The 18,450-nt window shown below is 37.3% G+C and overlaps 1 protein-coding gene across 1 annotated transcript; it reads left to right on the top strand.

Annotated features, from left to right (window-relative positions):
* The first annotated feature begins 5,763 nt into the window (after nt 1–5,763).
* gsg1l2b (gsg1-like 2b) lies at nt 5,764–18,435 on the top strand. Its single transcript, XM_064323033.1, has 5 exons — nt 5,764–6,307; nt 7,279–7,326; nt 12,478–12,630; nt 16,574–16,685; nt 16,878–18,435. The coding sequence occupies exons 1-5, from the start codon at nt 6,007–6,009 to the stop codon at nt 17,176–17,178; spliced, it is 915 nt and encodes a 304-aa protein (XP_064179103.1). The 5' UTR covers nt 5,764–6,006; the 3' UTR covers nt 17,179–18,435.
* The last annotated feature ends 15 nt before the right edge of the window (nt 18,436–18,450 follow it).

The raw sequence follows: 18,450 nt of genomic DNA, 5'->3' as shown, positions 1-18,450 counted from the left end.
GATGCGTAAGCCAATGCAGTGATTAAAATATTGCATTATATTTCACACAAGACAGACAATTATCCATTATTATCTTTCATTCACTGCCTCATTTTCCAGACTGTAATCCATGGTTTTTGCATTGTTAATTGCATTATATTTGTATCAACATATTGATACTGCATATTGTAGCACTGAATATGTGTAAAATTGCCCTTTAAGGAAAGATCAAATCCTGACCATTTTTCTTTCATAAGTAGACTTTTCAAAAGGAATGATACAACAAGGTTAGATACTGACAATCACTGATGAGTTGTCGTCAGTTGTGATGATAATGTTAGCGTATAATTTTTATGTGATGAGGTGTACCAATAATGCTGACCTTTGGTTTTAATCTGTTCATCTGTAAGAAGTGTAGCTTATCCAAGCTTTAACCTCTTGCTGACAATTGTTTCAGTTTTAATACAGCAAGAGAGTTACTGGGTTGTGATTTCATATACATCTGTCATATGCATAAAGCCCTGAATCCCATGCAACCCAATGGCTAAAATGTAAATTTGAAAAAGAATGGTCCCTAACACAGACCCTTGCGATACACCATTTGTAAGTGGAGTAACAATAGATATTGACTCCTTCAAAACTGAAAACTTCCTACAATCTGTAAAATAAATAGCAAACCATTCCAGCACAGTCCCTGAATTATTAATAATCTCTCAATGGCAGCTATGAAAGATGGCATACCTGGGTGCATCAAATACTTGTTTGAGGAGAATAAGGAGGCAAGAGGACCCCTGATACATAATAAGGGCATCTATTATCACGTATATTTTTGTTTAATGTGTGGACCTGCAAGCACAATGAGACCACTCCAGTAGACTAAGATATTTAAATGATTACATGGATGCTTCCATATTTTCCAAAAATGAATTGTCAGAGATGGTTCTCCTGACTAGAACAACCCAATCTTAAGATTGTAGTACTTCAACAATGGCAGCTCTTCTTAGTAGCCATGGGCCCTGTCAGAAAAGATATAATTTCTTGAATCAAAATGATGTTACAGTCAATGGTGAAATCAGGTAATGTACAAGGTAATCCCCATTTAAAAGATACTCTCTATTTAATATATTGGATCTGAAGTTCTTGGGGGAAGGTAGGAGTTTGTTAGCTGTAGAAAACAATGAAAGGTAGACAATAAATGTCTGACATTGCCTTAGCCATTACCAATCACGATCAAGTAAAACAAAGCTCTGACTGGCTTTGGAGCTGGTGCTTCATAGTTTGAAACTGGCTTCATTTGAATATGTTTGTTTTCATCTGTTTTGCTGACTTTTGTTGCAGACCTATTGAAACAGATCTCCATGGAAACGTTGACACGTAATCTTTGCTGTACAATAGTTTCACCAAGGCAAATACCCAGAGGCTGCTCTTAACAGAATCTTTATTACATAAAACTTGGCTTGTTTATCAACTGATGGTAGCATGGCCATGCTGTCATTCCAATTATGATTATATACAGTACAGTAATTTCATGCTGCAGCCAACCACCTGCGGCCCACCACAATCTAGAAAGTACAGCACCAGCTTTTTCTCTTTACCTCTGCTTTTCAGACCTTGTCTATGTATTCTGTAAGAGCAGCTGCCACAGCATGGAGTCAATCCAAAGGGCCCTTTCACAACAGGGAAATACATTCCACAGAATGTTTCCAGCCCTAGTAATACAGGATGTGATACGACATGTAAATTCAGTGTCTGAATGTAATATTTTCCAAAAGAACCATATGCATACGTGTCATATGTTATGTCTTATGCCTTTGAACAATGATATTGTTTATGTTGGCTCATGATAATTGTAAAGACTTACATTGTGAAGTGGAAAAATATGCAGTCTTGCAACCAAAAAGGGGGGTTTGTGAGAAATGTTAAACATAAAGACATAAAGCTATGAAATAATTTGTTTGTCATGTTTTTCTGTGGGTATAGGCAACTATACTATGCAATATGGCTAAAGTAATGGTTAACGTTGATTTAATTTAATTTTATTTGGTATTATGTTTTTTTTTTTTCATTGACTTAATAATAATCACTGTATCCATGTAAACCCTGTATTTAGGAGGAATAAATATGACACTATTTTTTGCTTTTATCCAAGAAGCCAAAACATTGATGTACTTATATGTTAGAGATTATTAGGCTGTATTAGGAACCACATGCTTAATTGTCATGCAGCAGACTTTAGCTAATCTGCAATCAAAGACAATGATGTCTCATATTCAGGCACACAGCAGCTCCCCACATCTCTGCCTGTAGACGTGTGATGCAGAATCCGGCACCTGCTCATCCTTGCAAAATCATAAACCATTTTTTCAAATGACCAGCATTAGCTGTGTGTGTCATCAACAAGGACAGCGTTATTCTGTCTATTCATCACTGGACAGTAGCTAAACGAGTGAAATTGTGCTGTGGGGTAGAGGTCACAACACCCTGAAGAAAGACCTTCAAGACTCCATGAGGCATGCAACAGCTATTGTGATGTTCTCTCACTTCCTCCCTCCCAATCAGTCTAGCATGCAAATGTGTCTGTACAGGCAGGGCTCATTACTGCTGATATGGAGCATCTGATGGGATGAAACGTGGTTCATATCATCCTCAGGGTAGCCTGGGAAAGACGAAACTAGACTTGCAAAATCAGATACTGCTTGCAGATACTGTCATGGTGCTGCTTGTCAATTTCTATATATTTTGACAGCATATATATTAAATATGATCTGCAAAAGTGTTTGATTGCCACATACATCTTCTGTCTGCGTATAAGCACTCCACTGAAATCATCCATTCGAGTGTGGTCTGTTAGTGCCTAGCCAATTTAATAGCTAGGACTGCAGCTGCCCAAACTATTGTTGTACCAGCTGAGCGTGATTATGTAAAGAAGTCTATCTGAAGAAAAAGTTGGATCAGTCTGTTTTTAACATCTGTCATCAACTAGTATATTTCCCAGGGTTATTTACCTAAAATCTGGAATTTGCATGGAGCAATAAAGGAAATTAATGTGAGGGAGAAATGTGCACTTATACAGTAAGCATATTACCCTACACTTGAGACTGAACGATATTTGTTTTGAATCACCTTACCTTGAGGAGCATATACTTATATAAACCTGTAACATTTTCATAAACCAAAATTATTTTACTTTTCAGTATGTATATTAACACTTTTGAAGGCGTGTATTACATCATTTAATCAGTTGTTTTGTACAAGTTAACATATGAATAAATTAAGCTAAGTTTAAATTCTGTTCTTTGAGTAGTATGCATGCTATACCTGCACTAGCTCCAACTTCTGTTAAGTGGCATGATAAAAGTCACTCACAACTAGCAATTTATTGATATTTTCCATGGTCAACACAATGATAGTCTATCGGAATTCACAGGTACAACTGGAATAATACAACATGTCATACAGTTCATCATCATTTCTCAGAACTGGTCCTGCGATTCTCAGTGTTACCCTCTCTTTGTATATTTTGAGATGCCAAAGAACAAGGTTGGGCAGATTATTTTAACATGAACATATTATTACTGCAGCGGATATTCATCATCTTTATAAATTATGCATAAATAACTATTTAAACAGTTACCATGATTTTGTGTACCCTAGATGTTTCTCTCCGTTTTGAACATGAGAGCGAAACCTTGTTCTGTTCAATGCTCTGATTTTTTCCCCCTGCTACTTGAAAATGACAAGCGTACCAAGCTGTGCAAACCAAATTGCAGCTAACACAAAATGAAATAAAGCTTGCCTTAAGCAGTGAAATGCGTGACAGATCTATAAAACGCAGGGCATACTTCTATCGATTACTTTCCACCCAAGCATTACAAATTACAGGCACTGGAAAAAAAAAACCTAAGGCCTTAATATCTGAGGAAGATTAGATATAATTTTCCAACAATAACATGTAAGTATAAGGGACAAAAGCATAATGGACTAGCACTCAGGGTGTTCAGTTTTAACAACAAAGGGAGTCTAAATAGTTTTGTGGCAGTTATTGACACGTAAATAGTCTTGCCTTTCTGGGTGTAAAGGGTCTTGGCTCAGTGCAAGAGGAGCCCTGCTGACTTCTCACCCCTGGGACCCGCAGCCAGGTCATTTTTCATTCCACTTTACACATACTGTCATTGATATTGACTGGCCCATCCTGCAGGCAACACAGGGAGATAGAGAAAAGAGAACACAGAATGGCTGAAACTGCTCAGTACTATTTTGATGATCCCTGGTGCAAGTTTGATTGTTGCTGGAGATATCTTTTTTTATTTCTCCAGTGAGCAGGTATTCCTTTCATGCTCTGTTAAATCATTTGAGCTTCAAAATGATAAAATAAAAATAGTGATTGAAACTGGTTATCATATTTGAACAATTTGTTGATTCATCAAAAATTTCCAGCGGATAATAATAATAATAATAATAATAATAATAATAATAATAATAATATATTGTGTTTTTAATTTTAAGTTTTAAAAAAGCTTAACCAGAGGAGTTAATACATTGGTATTTAATAAGTACCATTCACAACAGTCTAAACTGAATCTGTACTGAATGCTTACTGTTTCACTGCAATACATTTCCAGCAGACCCACAGAGGTCTGAACAGCCGTAGTGCTGAACAGGTAGGCAGGGTTTCCATTTTTGTCCCTGCCTCGCCATGCAAGTGTGACTTCTCCATTTGCTCAGGCAGCTATGTTAGGCCTGCCCCAGCTGTGAATGTAGTATATTCTTCCCATTAAATTATTGCACACGTAATGGACTGTAGAATGAAAAGATGTGGCAGCTGGCAAATGCACTTCAGTCTCGAATGTGTGCTTGGCTGTGCTTTCCAGAATGAACACTGTAGCAATGGCACAGGCTTACAGATATAATAGGCATCCCAAATTTGGAGAAAAGAAAAAAAAATTACATAAAGAGCCTAAATAAATCTCTTCACAACCAGTGTAATACCAGACACTGACAATAATTCCTATCCCCTACAATGATTAAACCATGTGATATACCTTTGGCCTGTCTGAATGTTTTGATAGTCAGTCACTTTCAATGAATCTTCTCCATGCATACCCTTATTAAATATGGACAGGAACAAAAAGTAACTATATGTACTCTAATGTATGGTACATGAATCAAAATATGGTGATACATATAGCATACATTAGATACATACAGTGTATGCTATATTAATCAAAATATGTTGATAAAAAATATATATTTTGAAGTAATATTTATTACAGTAGGGTCAGAGAACTTTTTATGTAACCTCACATGAGTGAGAACTCCAGTACAGCAGAGGTACAGCAGACCACAGCACTGTCTCAGTGAAGTCAGCCAGGCACTTGATTATCAAGTATGTCATTGCGCCTGACCCTGACCACTAGTGTGCATATGCCCTTTTATTCAGCGCAAGCTCTCTCAATCTACGTAATTGCAGGAAATGACAGGAGCCTGCACAGCTGTGGCTGTCTGCTTCCATTACCATTAACCCCCCCTGGCATTACCCCTTACCCGAAAGAGCATCCAGGTTCCACCACAGGCGTACAGCAGCCCTGCTGCCGGACCCTCCCCTCTGTTCCCCCACCCCCACAGATTCCTGTAAACCCATGGACTGAAACCTCTTACCCTAATTTGAAACAGTCCTGCCCCCCAGTGACAGCACCAGATTCTGTGTCGAGTGGCAAGCGAAGGGGGAAAGGGATGTTGTGCTCCATTCACTGACTGTGAACTCAAGGAGGGAGTGAATGAGAGAGCGAGAGAGAGGGAGAGAGAGAGAGTGAGAGGGAGGAGGGGAGAAGGAGAGAGGGGTACAAAGAGAGTATCTGCTCATCAAATGAGCATATCCAGGGAGTGAGCGGCACAGGCAAGACACGCAGAGTACTGTAATTACCCAAGGATTTTTTTAATGAAAAGCTGGATTATGAGGATTGGAGAAGCAGTCGCCAGATATTGAAAGGAAGGATTAGTGGCTTTTCAGTTTGCCTTTCCTCCATAATGGGGATAGACCGGCGGCGGAGAGCATCTCTGGCGCTCACCTTGAACTTCATCGCCCTCCTGTTCGCCGTTTCCGCTCTCACCACCAGCTACTGGTGCGAGGGCACCAGGAAAGTGGTGAAGCCTTTTTGCACAGGGCCCATCACACTCAAACAGCCCTTCTGCATAAGATACAACAGCTCCAATCTCAACGACAGCCGGCTGGTCCAGTACATCTGGGAGACTGGAGAGGATAAGTTTCTTATCAGAAAGTTCCATACCGGCATCTGGTACTCCTGCGAGCAGAATGTCAACATGATCGGTAAGCACTACTGGAACAATGCACACCCGCCTTGCAAATGCCCTCAGTCTTTAAGACATTTGAGGAGAAAACTTGGCCACAGTGCTTGTTTCCTTTTTTGTGGATGTGTACATGTTTGTTTTTTTGTTAAATGGTAGGAATACTGCTCTGAAAGAATTGAAGAGGCATGAAATCATCTGTACTGGACTGATCAGTCATTCATGGACCATAAACATCATCCTTCTCAGAGATATATTATTTCATTTTTAATTAAATGAGTTGAGCAATGAAATGTTGTTTTTCTCTTCAAACAAAATTCTTAAGCATTTCCTCATAATAAGGCAGTACAATGTCTGTCAATATAATATTTTGTTTAAGATCTCTTGAGGATTTGTACATTGCATGGAAAGGCACACATGTCCCATCAGCCAGAGATAGAAACTACTGAGAGGGAAGATGCAAGAATCAGCCGTAATGCAGTTCAAGACATCAGAAATAATTTCAGAGAGGATTAGTTAGGTGATTCAGTTTAATGGCAATGAGCAAACTAACTATAAACATGAGCATCACTTAAAACTCACTGCTGAGAGTTTACATCTAAGGATTTTCATACGCTATGTATGAGTGAATCATTATTCTCCAACCATCACTGCGACTGAAAGATGAGAGATTGTATTCTCAAATATTTCCATCTTGGAATGCAAAAATTAGGTAATAACTGCTAGAAAACGAGCTAATAAATTGATTATTGTCAATTACAGAAGGTATAAGAAAATTCCTCACAGCCGTTCATCATCCTCATTATCTTCATTGTCATCATCATCATCAGCCGTGAAGTACGTACTCAGCTTAAATACCATTTATAACTCAGTATAGAGACTCATTATGTGTGAATTCTTAATTTACTATAAGTGAACAATCCAATCTTATTGATAACACTTTTCACTGGACAATTCATTGTGCTAAAGTACATTTACTGTGTGTATTTTCAGGAGAGCATTGCAGAAGTTTTCTTAATATTGCCCCTTCACATGAAAGAGGTAGGTAAAATATGTACTAGACATTTTTTCCATCATTTTGAAATACATTGCTTTTATATTTTATTATATTTTTACATTTAGTGAGTTCATAATCTGGTATGCGTGCATCTTCTTGCTTTGTACTTTGTTCATTGTGATTTATCAGTTTGCTACAAGTCTTTATTTCAAGATAATGAATCAATCCCTAAAATGACACTGGCTTGTATAAGTTTAATCAGCTATATTTCAATTCCAAAATTGCATTTGTGGTCAAAGTAACATATCATTTTCAAGTAAAATTAACATGTCAACAAGATGGCTATTATTATTAACGCATGTTAAGGATGATGACATTGAACATTCTAAGCCCAGTCAATCAGAATAATTACAGCGACTTAAAATAGATATACATGCATCATGTTTGCATGAATTTTCTTCCAGTATATCCATCTACGCATCATGATACAAATTAATTTAAAGCTGAAGATCAGGGTGCCTAAATACCTTGGCCAGTGTTATGCACTAATATAAAACTTTACATTCTACTTCAAAGTGATGCTCTGTTGGGATTATGATGTGACAGCCCACCAAAGAGAATGAATATTTATCATACTTTTGATCATACTCAAAATATTTGTCCAATCCATTTCTGTACACTTAATGACTACACCCCTATAATGTCCTACTGGAGCAACTGATTAAAACTGCTGAACATTTTAACAGCTCTTAGAAATACTGCTCCCAATATCATGATTATTTTAACAGCTAGTAAAATTCTGTCATCCTAAAGATTGTACTCTTTATGACACTACCAGCTGTAGCACAGCAACTGCATACATTGTACGTAAATGAAGAGCCATAATAAGGTAGTGATTCAGAAATAAATAAGAAGTGAATGACTTATTTTTTTATAAAGTGTAGATACCTGCAAACCATGGCAATAGTAATAGGCAGTAACAGTTAATGGAAAGAAGCAAAATCACAGGTAGGGACTGTTACAGGATGGAAAGTGAAACACCCTGCAAAGCCTTAATGTACATCAGGGAAATGCTGCCAGCATGAAGCTAATCAATCAAGCATCCCACATACAACAGTTTGCAGATGATTTAAACAATTGAGGTGATAGTGAATATAGCCTAAAGAAATGAGGGAGAGCCCTGGTGTAACAGCATGTGAAATAAATCACTTGCCTTTTAGGGGAAGGCAAACGATGCAAAACATTTGAGCATTAGTGAAAAAAAATGGAAAGTATCCATTTGGCCCCTTGGTGACAACTTTTGATAATGTTAAAGCAAAACTAACTTTGATCTATTTTGTTGGTTAATATTATAAGGCAAGTATTAAACAGTACTAAGCTGCAATAGATGTTCTTACAATAACAAAAAAACAACAGCAAAGAAATCAGCTATATAACAAAAATAGTTAAATAAAAAGTCAGAAAATTCAGGGCGTCTGTGCAGTATCCTTGTTTGAAGCCAGAGTAAAGTATGTACTAGAATGTATGTGGGGGCCTGTGCACAAAGAAATAAAAGCTAAGAAAAAGCAAAGGCCCCCAAAGTGATTGAAAACTGGTTTGTGATCATTGTGCGGTACCATAATTCCTCCCCAACAAAGTTGCCTGAGGAATTGTCTCCAGCCGCTAAACAATGGCAGCATCAGTGGAAAGTGCACACTTCAGGGAGCATAGTTTTTGTAAGATATTCCAAAGGATGTTCCTATGTCTCTGATTTCTTCATACGAAAGCACAGGCAAGTCATTCTGTACTTTGAGGGCCCTATGGTGGAAGGCCCTGCAGGAAGCCAGCTGTTTCACAACATACGGAAAATTACATGGAATAATGAGCTCGCTCGGGCATGGAGCTGTCTGTCCATTTAGCACTTTAGTAAGAAGGGAGCAGAATAATCAGCTGATTGGTCTTACAGATACTACTGCCAGCCAAATCAGCCAGTTTCTTTACTTAGCTTCACCCCATTTATTTCCTGATCAATGCCAATTAATTTCATTATCCACTTCAAATAAGCAAAGAAAAAAATGTACATTTACAGAATACCGCTTCTCATGACAACCAATTTAATTTCAAATATTTCAAGAACCATTCATAAATGTTCCCTGTTTTTGGAATTTGTTAAATTGTCAACAATAATATTTTAGAACTGTTCTGTATGTTGTTCTTTTGAATCCAAACCTCAGATTATTTTTGAAAATATGTGCTCCACTGATTGGTCTTCTAAATGTTTATACAAACAATATTACCCCTTATACAGTGCCATACTGTACAATCTATAACATCTTCATGAAAGAATAAAATAGGCACGTTCGCATAGTTTTGCCTTAAGATGCAAAAAAAGAGCATACCAAAAAATATTGAACCAAAAAATATTGTATACTCAGTCGCACTCACAAATTCAGTGCTAATTAACTGAAACATTTAACTAAAACTCTAAAAGTAAAAAAGTAATAAGAAAGACATCAAAATGAAATTACTAGAGATTGGGAGAGAGGAGAATTATACTTTCAACTCCAGAAGATAAGAAATCAAGGTAGAAAACAATAATGGAATACATTCATAACTAAGTAGCCACAAAACAAATGAAAAACACCATACTCCCTGTAATGCATAACAGCCTTCCCTTCAACCTTCATAAACACTCTGAGAGGGATTGAGGATGTTTATTTTGATTGTTGAGTTGAGACACTTAAAAGGGGCTGAGGTACATTAATGGCGAGGACTGGCTTACATAAGAATTGACAAAATAATTGCTAGTAAAATATTCCTATATTGTCAAATTAAAAGTAACCCTTAGCATCATAATACCATAATAAATATATTTGTTGTTTTTGCCTCTTTGTAAGGGGACCAAACAGGAATAATTCACCTTAACTATTGAATACCTCAAACAAAAATGGAAAATGTACTCTTGCTCTTGACAACAAAGGTGATAATAATCTAAATAATAATGCAAAGTCCTCTCAGTATCGAAATTCTCATTCTCAGACAAATAATATAGCTACTATATAACAAGGTAGACACAGCACAGACCTCTGTGCTCTCTGGCTACAGCCCCATAAATGTAAATTCCAAGCAAGCAGGCCTCTCCAGCCATTACGTAAATGCACAGATTGGTCATTTAAACTTCAAATCGTAAGGCTTTTTACTCAGCTGTTTCATCGGAGAGGTGATAAAACCATCCAGGAGAGGAGACACTATAAAATTAGATTTGTGTGCATATATAAGTACCTTATTGCATCTTTCTTTGAATTGCCCAAGACATTTCCATGGATGTTTGAGGAGCGAGGAGAGTTTAGAGGGAGAGTAGAGCCGTAGGCGTAAAATAATAAAAAATAAATGCGTACTCCAGTAAACATAAGGACAAATCAGCATGCAAATATTCAGAGACATTCGTAAAATGTCCCACCCTATGTCTACACTCAGTTGCCACTTTATTAGGTACGTGCTTGTTAACACACTCAATATATAAAGCACGCTGATATGATGACGTTTGGTGAAGAGCTTTGGTTGTTGTTTGACCAAACATTAGAATGGGCAAAACACGAGAATAGGCAGACTCGTTCAAACTAACATAAAGGCCAAAAATGATTTTAAAAAAGCAGCTGTTTACAGTGGTGTGCGGAAGGACATCTCTGAATGCACAAAGAATTGAATCTTGAAGCAAATGTGCTACAGCAGAAGACCATGCCGGGTTCCACTCCTGTCAACTAAGAACAGAAAGAGGAGGCCACAGTGGCCTGATGATCACCAAAACTGAACAACTGAAGATTGGAAAAACATCACCTGGTCTGAAGAACCTTGAATTCTGCTGCGACATGCAGATGGCAGGGTCAGAAATTGGTGTAAACAGCATGAATCCAAGGATCCGTCCTACCTTGTGTCAATGGTGCAGGCTAGTGGCTGTGCATGTATCCTTGGCACACATTAGTGCCCTTAATAGGCCCCAATTGAGCATCTTTTGAATTCCACAGCATATCTAACCATTGTTGCTGAGCTTGTGCATCTCTTTATGGTCACAGTCTGCCCTTTGGCAAATATTCAGGAGGATAATGTACCATCTGGCAAAGCACACATCATCTCAAGCCAGATCTAAAAAAAACATGACAGTTTACTCCAATGGTTAACACAAACCCCAGATCTCAATCCAGTAGAGCACCTGTGGAATGAAATTGAACTGGTTAATGCTTAAGACTTAAGTGCTTAAAAATGTGGTATGCAAATTGTTTTAGGGCACTTTTGTTCATATTTGGTTAAATTTCCTTCACATCCGGACAGATATAAATTAATGAAAAGCTCTAGGAAAACAAATCTGGTTTCTCTGACTGCCCTAGACTCTGAAATCAGCCACTCAAAATTTCACTGCACCTGAGTCTGCAGAGTGCTCAAGCTAGACCTCCAATCGACGCAGCACTCCAGTTTTACCGTCATCATACCTTGTCATCTTTAAAAGCTTCTAAACTATATTTTTACTCTGTATTTGACATTAAGACATACAGATGGTGAAAGCAAAGATATTTCTCAAGTATAATTAGATGAAACCCAATACATTAGCATTTGATGTAACTGGTGACAGGTGGTGAGCTGGCAAGCCTCAAAACAACGCAAAAATTGTGGAATAGAGAGCCAAATCAAGAAAAAATTATTCCTAAACATTATGCAACTCACTGTGTGAGTAGCAATTGCACGGTTGCATGGTATAGGTAGAATTGTGAGTGATTCAGCAGTGAATATATATGATGTGGTGCTTTTCTTGACTACTGTAATAATGAGTACATTCTTACCATTCTCCAGATTGTTTTTCTTTCTGACACAAGTGGAATGGCAATACAGCTCTCACGAGATAGTAGATCTGAATTTAGAGAACACTACTCTTGAGCTGCCCATCGGTGCAGGTCTACTGCAATTGAAAATGTTAATGTCTCCCAGTACTGCTCCCTCCTTCAGCTGATTCCAGACCAAGAAAAACAGAGAGCATATAAGAGATATTCTGCAATTGGCATAGAGAAATCCACCTGCTCATTTTCAAAAATACTGAGAAGCTTAAAACCTGTTAATTATGAATGTTCTTTATGAGTTTTTAGGCTTTGTTTGTTTGTTTGTTTTGTGAGTAATGGATTTCATCCATCACAGGTGAAATCCATTACTACTCTGACTCCTTACAGGTGTCCTGTGGCTGTGCATTGTGGCCGAGTGTCTCTACATCGTTTTGCTGGGGACCGGTGGGATACTCATGTCAATAGAAGTCTGTCATTACGGCAACGTTATTGATGGGCTCAAGCTGAATGCCTTTGCTGCAATATTTACCGTTCTGTCAGGTAATTTCACAATACGGATCACCTGCCTCTAATATGTCCTTGCCCTTGATTAAAATGTCAGCGGCCACATTAACCTATCGCAGCAAGCATACCAGATGGTTGTAAAGCAGTTTAGGAAACTGAGACACTTGAGAATAAGAAAATAATTCACTGCCATTGCAGTGGTGGGTCGAATCCGATGGATTTTACCCTATATAAGAGTTTTAGAATCTTTTTAAGCTGGCTTTGAGATAAGTTGTACATTATTAGAATGTTGTGTTAATTGTATAACATAATTAAAAATCTAAATGCTATACTTATGCACCCCAAACTTCTCAGCATTTGTCCACATACGGTGTCACAGTCAATTCTGAATATATTTTTTGTGTTTAGGGGGCATATCTGAATTTTAGAAAGTGAAGTGTTAGACTGTTTTATTCAAGAGCCATTGTATTCAGTACTAAGTTACACATTTCTAGAGGAAGACCACAGGGTACAGGGAAAAGAATAGAAACATATTTCCCTTTTTCTCTTTCTGTTGCTTCAATAGTTTCCTTTGTGTTCCAAACTGGAAAATATGCATTTAAATTGTAATTTTTTATTTGAGATGATGGAGAATGGGCTACTGCCTTGATTGGCTCCAGCCCACAAATATAGCACAAAGAGCACTCACGGGGGACCAAGGGTGCCTCTGTATGAATTGCTAAATTGAATCTAATGATGTAAATTTGTCCACTTCAGCATGACCAATGTGCTGTTCTCAGTTCTTATTAAGAAAAGCCTAGTTAAGACTTGTTTTGGCAGTTTCCCAGGGACCTTGATAATGCTCAGAGGCCAAGCAGTATTACAGTATGTAACCATGTCTCCTGCTGCGATGCAGAACTCCATCCAGCAGGGGCAGGAGTGAGTAACCAAAAGGACTTTGAGGAATGAACATGTAAATAACTCTGTCAAAACTACGATAGAAATCTGTTTATTTTCATAAATCGAATGTCAGGTTAACTTAAGTTACAGTATTAGCATAGGAGGACAGATAATAGAATTTTCACAGCCTTTGGAAGGAAGAAATGAACTACTGTCCTTTCTAACATAAACCGGAGTACCATAACATAAGAGAAGTATATAACAGAATAAAGAAAATGTGCTGTGTATCAGCACACCCCTAGTTTACTGATATACAACACCATTCTGAAAAATATGGCAGTTATTGTTCAAATCCACAGTTGACATTTAATATACAGTACATTTAATGAGTAAACATTATAAAAGCCTTACCACACACCACATTTGTCATGTTGTGGAGGTTTTCTCTCCAACACTACACTAGGTAGTGCAGTGCATTCAGTGCTCTTTGCTTTTATTAATTAAATATGAATAAATTGGGGTCTGTTAAAGAGCAGAGTGGAGAGAAATCAATAATACTATTATTGAGAGTCAGAACACAAGCAGTGAGACCAATTAATTGGTGACCCATGCCTTTCTGCTCCTTCAGATTATGTGGTTTATGAGGTAACAGGATATGGCATACAGGTTGTGTTTTATGTTTGGCGATGATGCGTGCTCAGAGATCCCTCTCTTGCGAAGATATCCAGTATAGTCTGCCTCTAGAGCAGAGCTCTGTATGGCATAATGTATCTCCCATCCAGAATTCCTAACATCTAGCATCGCAGAAATCCCAAGTAAAACAACAGATCGCAACCAAGGCATGTAAACGCAAATTCTACAGCTCCTGATATTATATATACAGTATATATAGTGCTGTGAAAAAGTATTTGCCCCCTTCCTAATTTTCTCTATTATAATGGGTGATATGGGTGTTTTTGATAACTCTTTTCATTAAATAAATGAAATTATAATTTTTTTAAAATGTGTTTTGTATTTACTTTGGTTCCCTGTGTCTAATAATAAAGATCTGAAACCATTTGAAACCATGACAAATATGCAATAATAGAGGAAATCAGGAATACTTTTTCATGGCACTGTATGTGGAGCAGTTGTGCTTTAAGAATTTTTTTAACCGTCTGATGTTTGATGTCTCCTGATAGTGCTGATAGCAAATGAGAACATACAGTATCACAGATACAGATCACAGAATATAGATATTGTATTCAAAACACAAGTGTTGGCCATATGGCCATACATAGAAATGTCCTGTCGGAGATCAGAGATTATAAAGTAGACACAGTAATATCTCTGTTTAGACACTGGGGATGGAGACTGTTATCTTAAACAGGTATCACGGTGGTTGAGACTGAAGAAAGGCTCTTTCACTGAATGGGTCATGTGCCTCCATGTTGTAAAAAGTCATCTATTTTTGATCCAGTCCAATCTCAATTTGACTGGATATCTGCATAGGATTAGTAGCAATGCTGAAACATTAATTCCCACCCCAGTCCTGTACATTTGTTAATGCACATGGTGTTGCAATATGGTGCAAGCCCTAGATCATTAATGTGCATATCTGGAAAACATATCTTTATGTTGGGTTTATCTGCAGACTTTAAACCAGTGCCCATAGGTCTCTAGTTTCTTACATCATTTGAACCATGATATGTATTTGTGATATTGAGATATTATGGGAATATCTCAAGGGTTGTTTTCCCCTTTAATTAAAAGCGGTTGTTGGGAGTAACTAATTGAAAAATATAGGTGAATTTTAAAAGCTCTTTAGAACTGGAATTTCACGTCCCATTTCAGCTGAACATTTTTAAAACCAACTCATCCATGTGATGTCAAATATAGTGACATCCAATCTTCATCTTGTGTGGTTGGAACAAAAACCAGATTAACTTTAGTGGATGACAGCATTCCATACAATTCCTATCCAATGCTGGCACCTTGTGGTAAACAATATGAATTGCAACTGCTTTTGGTAGTTGCAAGAAAACCAGAGGTGCTTCTGGCCATTCAAATTAATTTGGTTTTATCAGCCAGTTTACATATGAAAAAGACTTCCTGGAGTGAAGAGGCAAGTGACTACTGGAGGTTTTCTGCCCAATTTGAAATAAACCAGGAAAGATTCCCCAATTCCTGATATCAATATCACCAAAATTATGCATGAAAATGCATTCCACGTATGCAAATAAAACATTTGAACTGTAAATTCAAGTAAATTTGTCTTCACACATTCATGAACAAACATACAATTGTTGTGTTCACATTGACCAGTAAATTTCTTGTTCTGTTAACTGCACCATTAATTGCTAATTAGTACACTAAGTACTAAGGACTGCATAGGTGGTGGATAGGTTCATGCATACATATGCACCTTTTTATATTATATTATATGGCTCATTCTCCACATAACAAACAATCTGTGTGTTTACATATTGCAATGAAAACAAGGGATTTAATTTGCGTGAAACTGATTGCTTAAAATTACTACAACACAGGTTCATTACCATCACAACAAATATTTTGGCATACTCTATTGATAAAATTTGACAATACATTGCAAGTAATATTTATAAGGCTTAGTTAATCAATATTGCATTGTATTTCATTGCAAAGGATTTGGTTCTGTTTGCCTACAAAGAAAAGAATGCACTGCAGGCCGCTTTGCAGAGAAAAAGCTAGTGCAAAATGTAATGCTACATTAATTTAGAAGAGCCAAGATGAGCATGTGCTCTCCTGTGGGACACGTGATGTCAGCCACCATTTCTTATTAAACCACAGGCTAAAAGCAGGGCTCACACAGACAGAGCCAGAGGAAGAATGATAAGTACTTTTTAATGTTTCAAGATGTCTCCTGAGTCCTGACATGTACTCCAGACCAAATGTTTTATTACCTAAAGCTTCTCTCGGTCACCATTGCAGGCCTAAAGGGGTGTTCCTTTCTGAAAACCTGCAATGGGTTTAGTGTATAGTTTATACTGTAGTACCATGTTCTTTTGTGGTTTTGTTTGGAACTTTTTATGAACTGTTCAAAAAACGGAAACCGATTCTGATCTGCTTGGTCTCACAGGGCTTTTGGGAATGGTGGCCCACATGATGTTCACCACAGCCTTCCAGTTAACAGTGAGTCTTGGGCCAGAAGGCTGGAAGCCACAGACCTGGGACTACAGTTGGTCCTACATGTAAGGTTACAGTATTCAAATATGTATGCTAATATTGGCTTTACTTCATTACATTTATATTAAATATATAAGAGATATTTCTCCCAAACATACAAGCTTTACAAGGTTTAAACTGTCTTATGAATTATGTTCCTGTGTTCCTGGTAGTATGTTAGGTCCTTTTTATTACTAACATTTACGCTTTTTGCTCAGTCTGGCATGGAGTTCCTTCACCTCCTGCATGGCCTCCTCTGTGACAACCATCAACAGGTACACAAAGACTATCCTGGAGTTCAAACATAAACGGAGAAACATTGAGAAGAACCTGAAAATCAAGCAGAAGCTGCTAGACCTGGACTCTCCAGACCAAGTGTGGGACATGTACATCAGCTCAGTTCCCAGCACGGCCGAGGAGCTCTTGGACCTCTCCAGTAATGGCCGCAAGTTGTCCAACACCTCAGTCTTCCTGGACCTGAATGACCTACCTGATCCACAGGTGGAGGAGTACTGCTAAAGGCCCCCACAAAGATGGACGTCTCTTCAGGGCTGTCCTCAGTGGTGCCTGAGAGCCCCTGGCTCACTTACCAGCCCATTACCACCTGACTCTCTACGCAGCTCCATCTCTAAGGATGGGATAAGGAAAGTGCTCATTATGGTTTATTTGCATATTTATCTGTATTCCTTTCATTACCTCAACATTAGATGAGTCGATTTGCTTCATTATCATTTCACTAAAACTTAGCAGTAGAAGTTGCAGCTGTTCAAGTTTACTGTGGTCTTTGTTTTCTAGGTGTGCATGAGCATCATGTGTGAGTGGAACAAATTCAATTTTGCCTTTTGTGAAACCAATTATAACATGAAGAAAGAACAGTCACATTTGTTTTCCTTCTTAGGAAAAGATTCTTTCATGTGCTTTCTCAGATGTGGTCTTGTTTTATATTAATAGAAAAAAATAGGTCTTTCCAGTGACAGAAACTGGACTTGAATATTCATGTGTGAAAAGAAATGATTTTGTTTTGTTTTGTTAGACTACATTAACAAAAACATATAGTGCATCATTCTTTCATTTGCTCCTGGTCACCAACTAAATAGTCGGAAAAAATGTTTTTATAATTTTACTTTGTAAATTTTTTAATGTGAAAAGCATACACAAATATACAGTATATGTTGAGTGCCTTTGTTTAAAATTAGTGCATCTGTTGCAACTGCATGGTGAATATTGTGTGTTTTTAAATCTATCAGTTTTAATGAGATAAACCAGTTATCTCCTTATAGCACATTACTCTATTTTGATCATAGGTCAACCTGGACACAGTGATTTACATATATCCTTTTACATATGGTCTTCTCTGTGCTGTTTAGCAAATAAAGCATAGACATTTTGCTAATGGTTTAATTATTATTTTAAAAATGTTTTATTTATATTCCAAAGTGTTACTTTTACAAATGAGAAAGTAAACAAATAATTCACAGAATAGTAGAAAAATACTGAGCATACATTTATATATCTGAATATATATTTACACTCATGTCTTTTTATACGATTTCAGATACAGAGACCTTTGGCTGCATACATAAGTACATAAAGAATAACCATGAGTAAAAGGGTAACCTTTGTCATGGAAAAGTGAAAATGTCACAGATTTCAATAAAATAAAATATCAGGAAATACATATATTCCAGGTATATGAGGTTACATTTTACAAATTATTTATTTTGTTATTAATTTATTGGTTTGTTTATTTAAATAATTAAATGCAACCGAAGTAGAGTCGCTTTGTCATTG

The sequence above is a fragment of the Anguilla rostrata genome, chromosome 2 (assembly GCF_018555375.3).
Source record: "Anguilla rostrata isolate EN2019 chromosome 2, ASM1855537v3, whole genome shotgun sequence".
NCBI classification, from domain to species: Eukaryota; Metazoa; Chordata; class Actinopteri; order Anguilliformes; family Anguillidae; genus Anguilla; species Anguilla rostrata.
The sequence above is the reverse complement of the archived record's forward strand: the minus strand, read 5'-3'. Positions and strand labels throughout refer to the sequence as shown.

Excerpts from the sequence above, each read along its gene's own strand:
- gsg1l2b (XM_064323033.1), top strand. The coding sequence starts at position 6,007 with ATGGGGATAGACCGGCGGCGGAGAGCATCTCTGGCGCTCACCTTGAAC. Across the intron at positions 12,631-16,573 it reads AATATTTACCGTTCTGTCAG|GGCTTTTGGGAATGGTGGCC; the intron begins GTAATTTCACAA and ends TTGGTCTCACAG. Across the intron at positions 16,686-16,877 it reads GACTACAGTTGGTCCTACAT|TCTGGCATGGAGTTCCTTCA; the intron begins GTAAGGTTACAG and ends CTTTTTGCTCAG.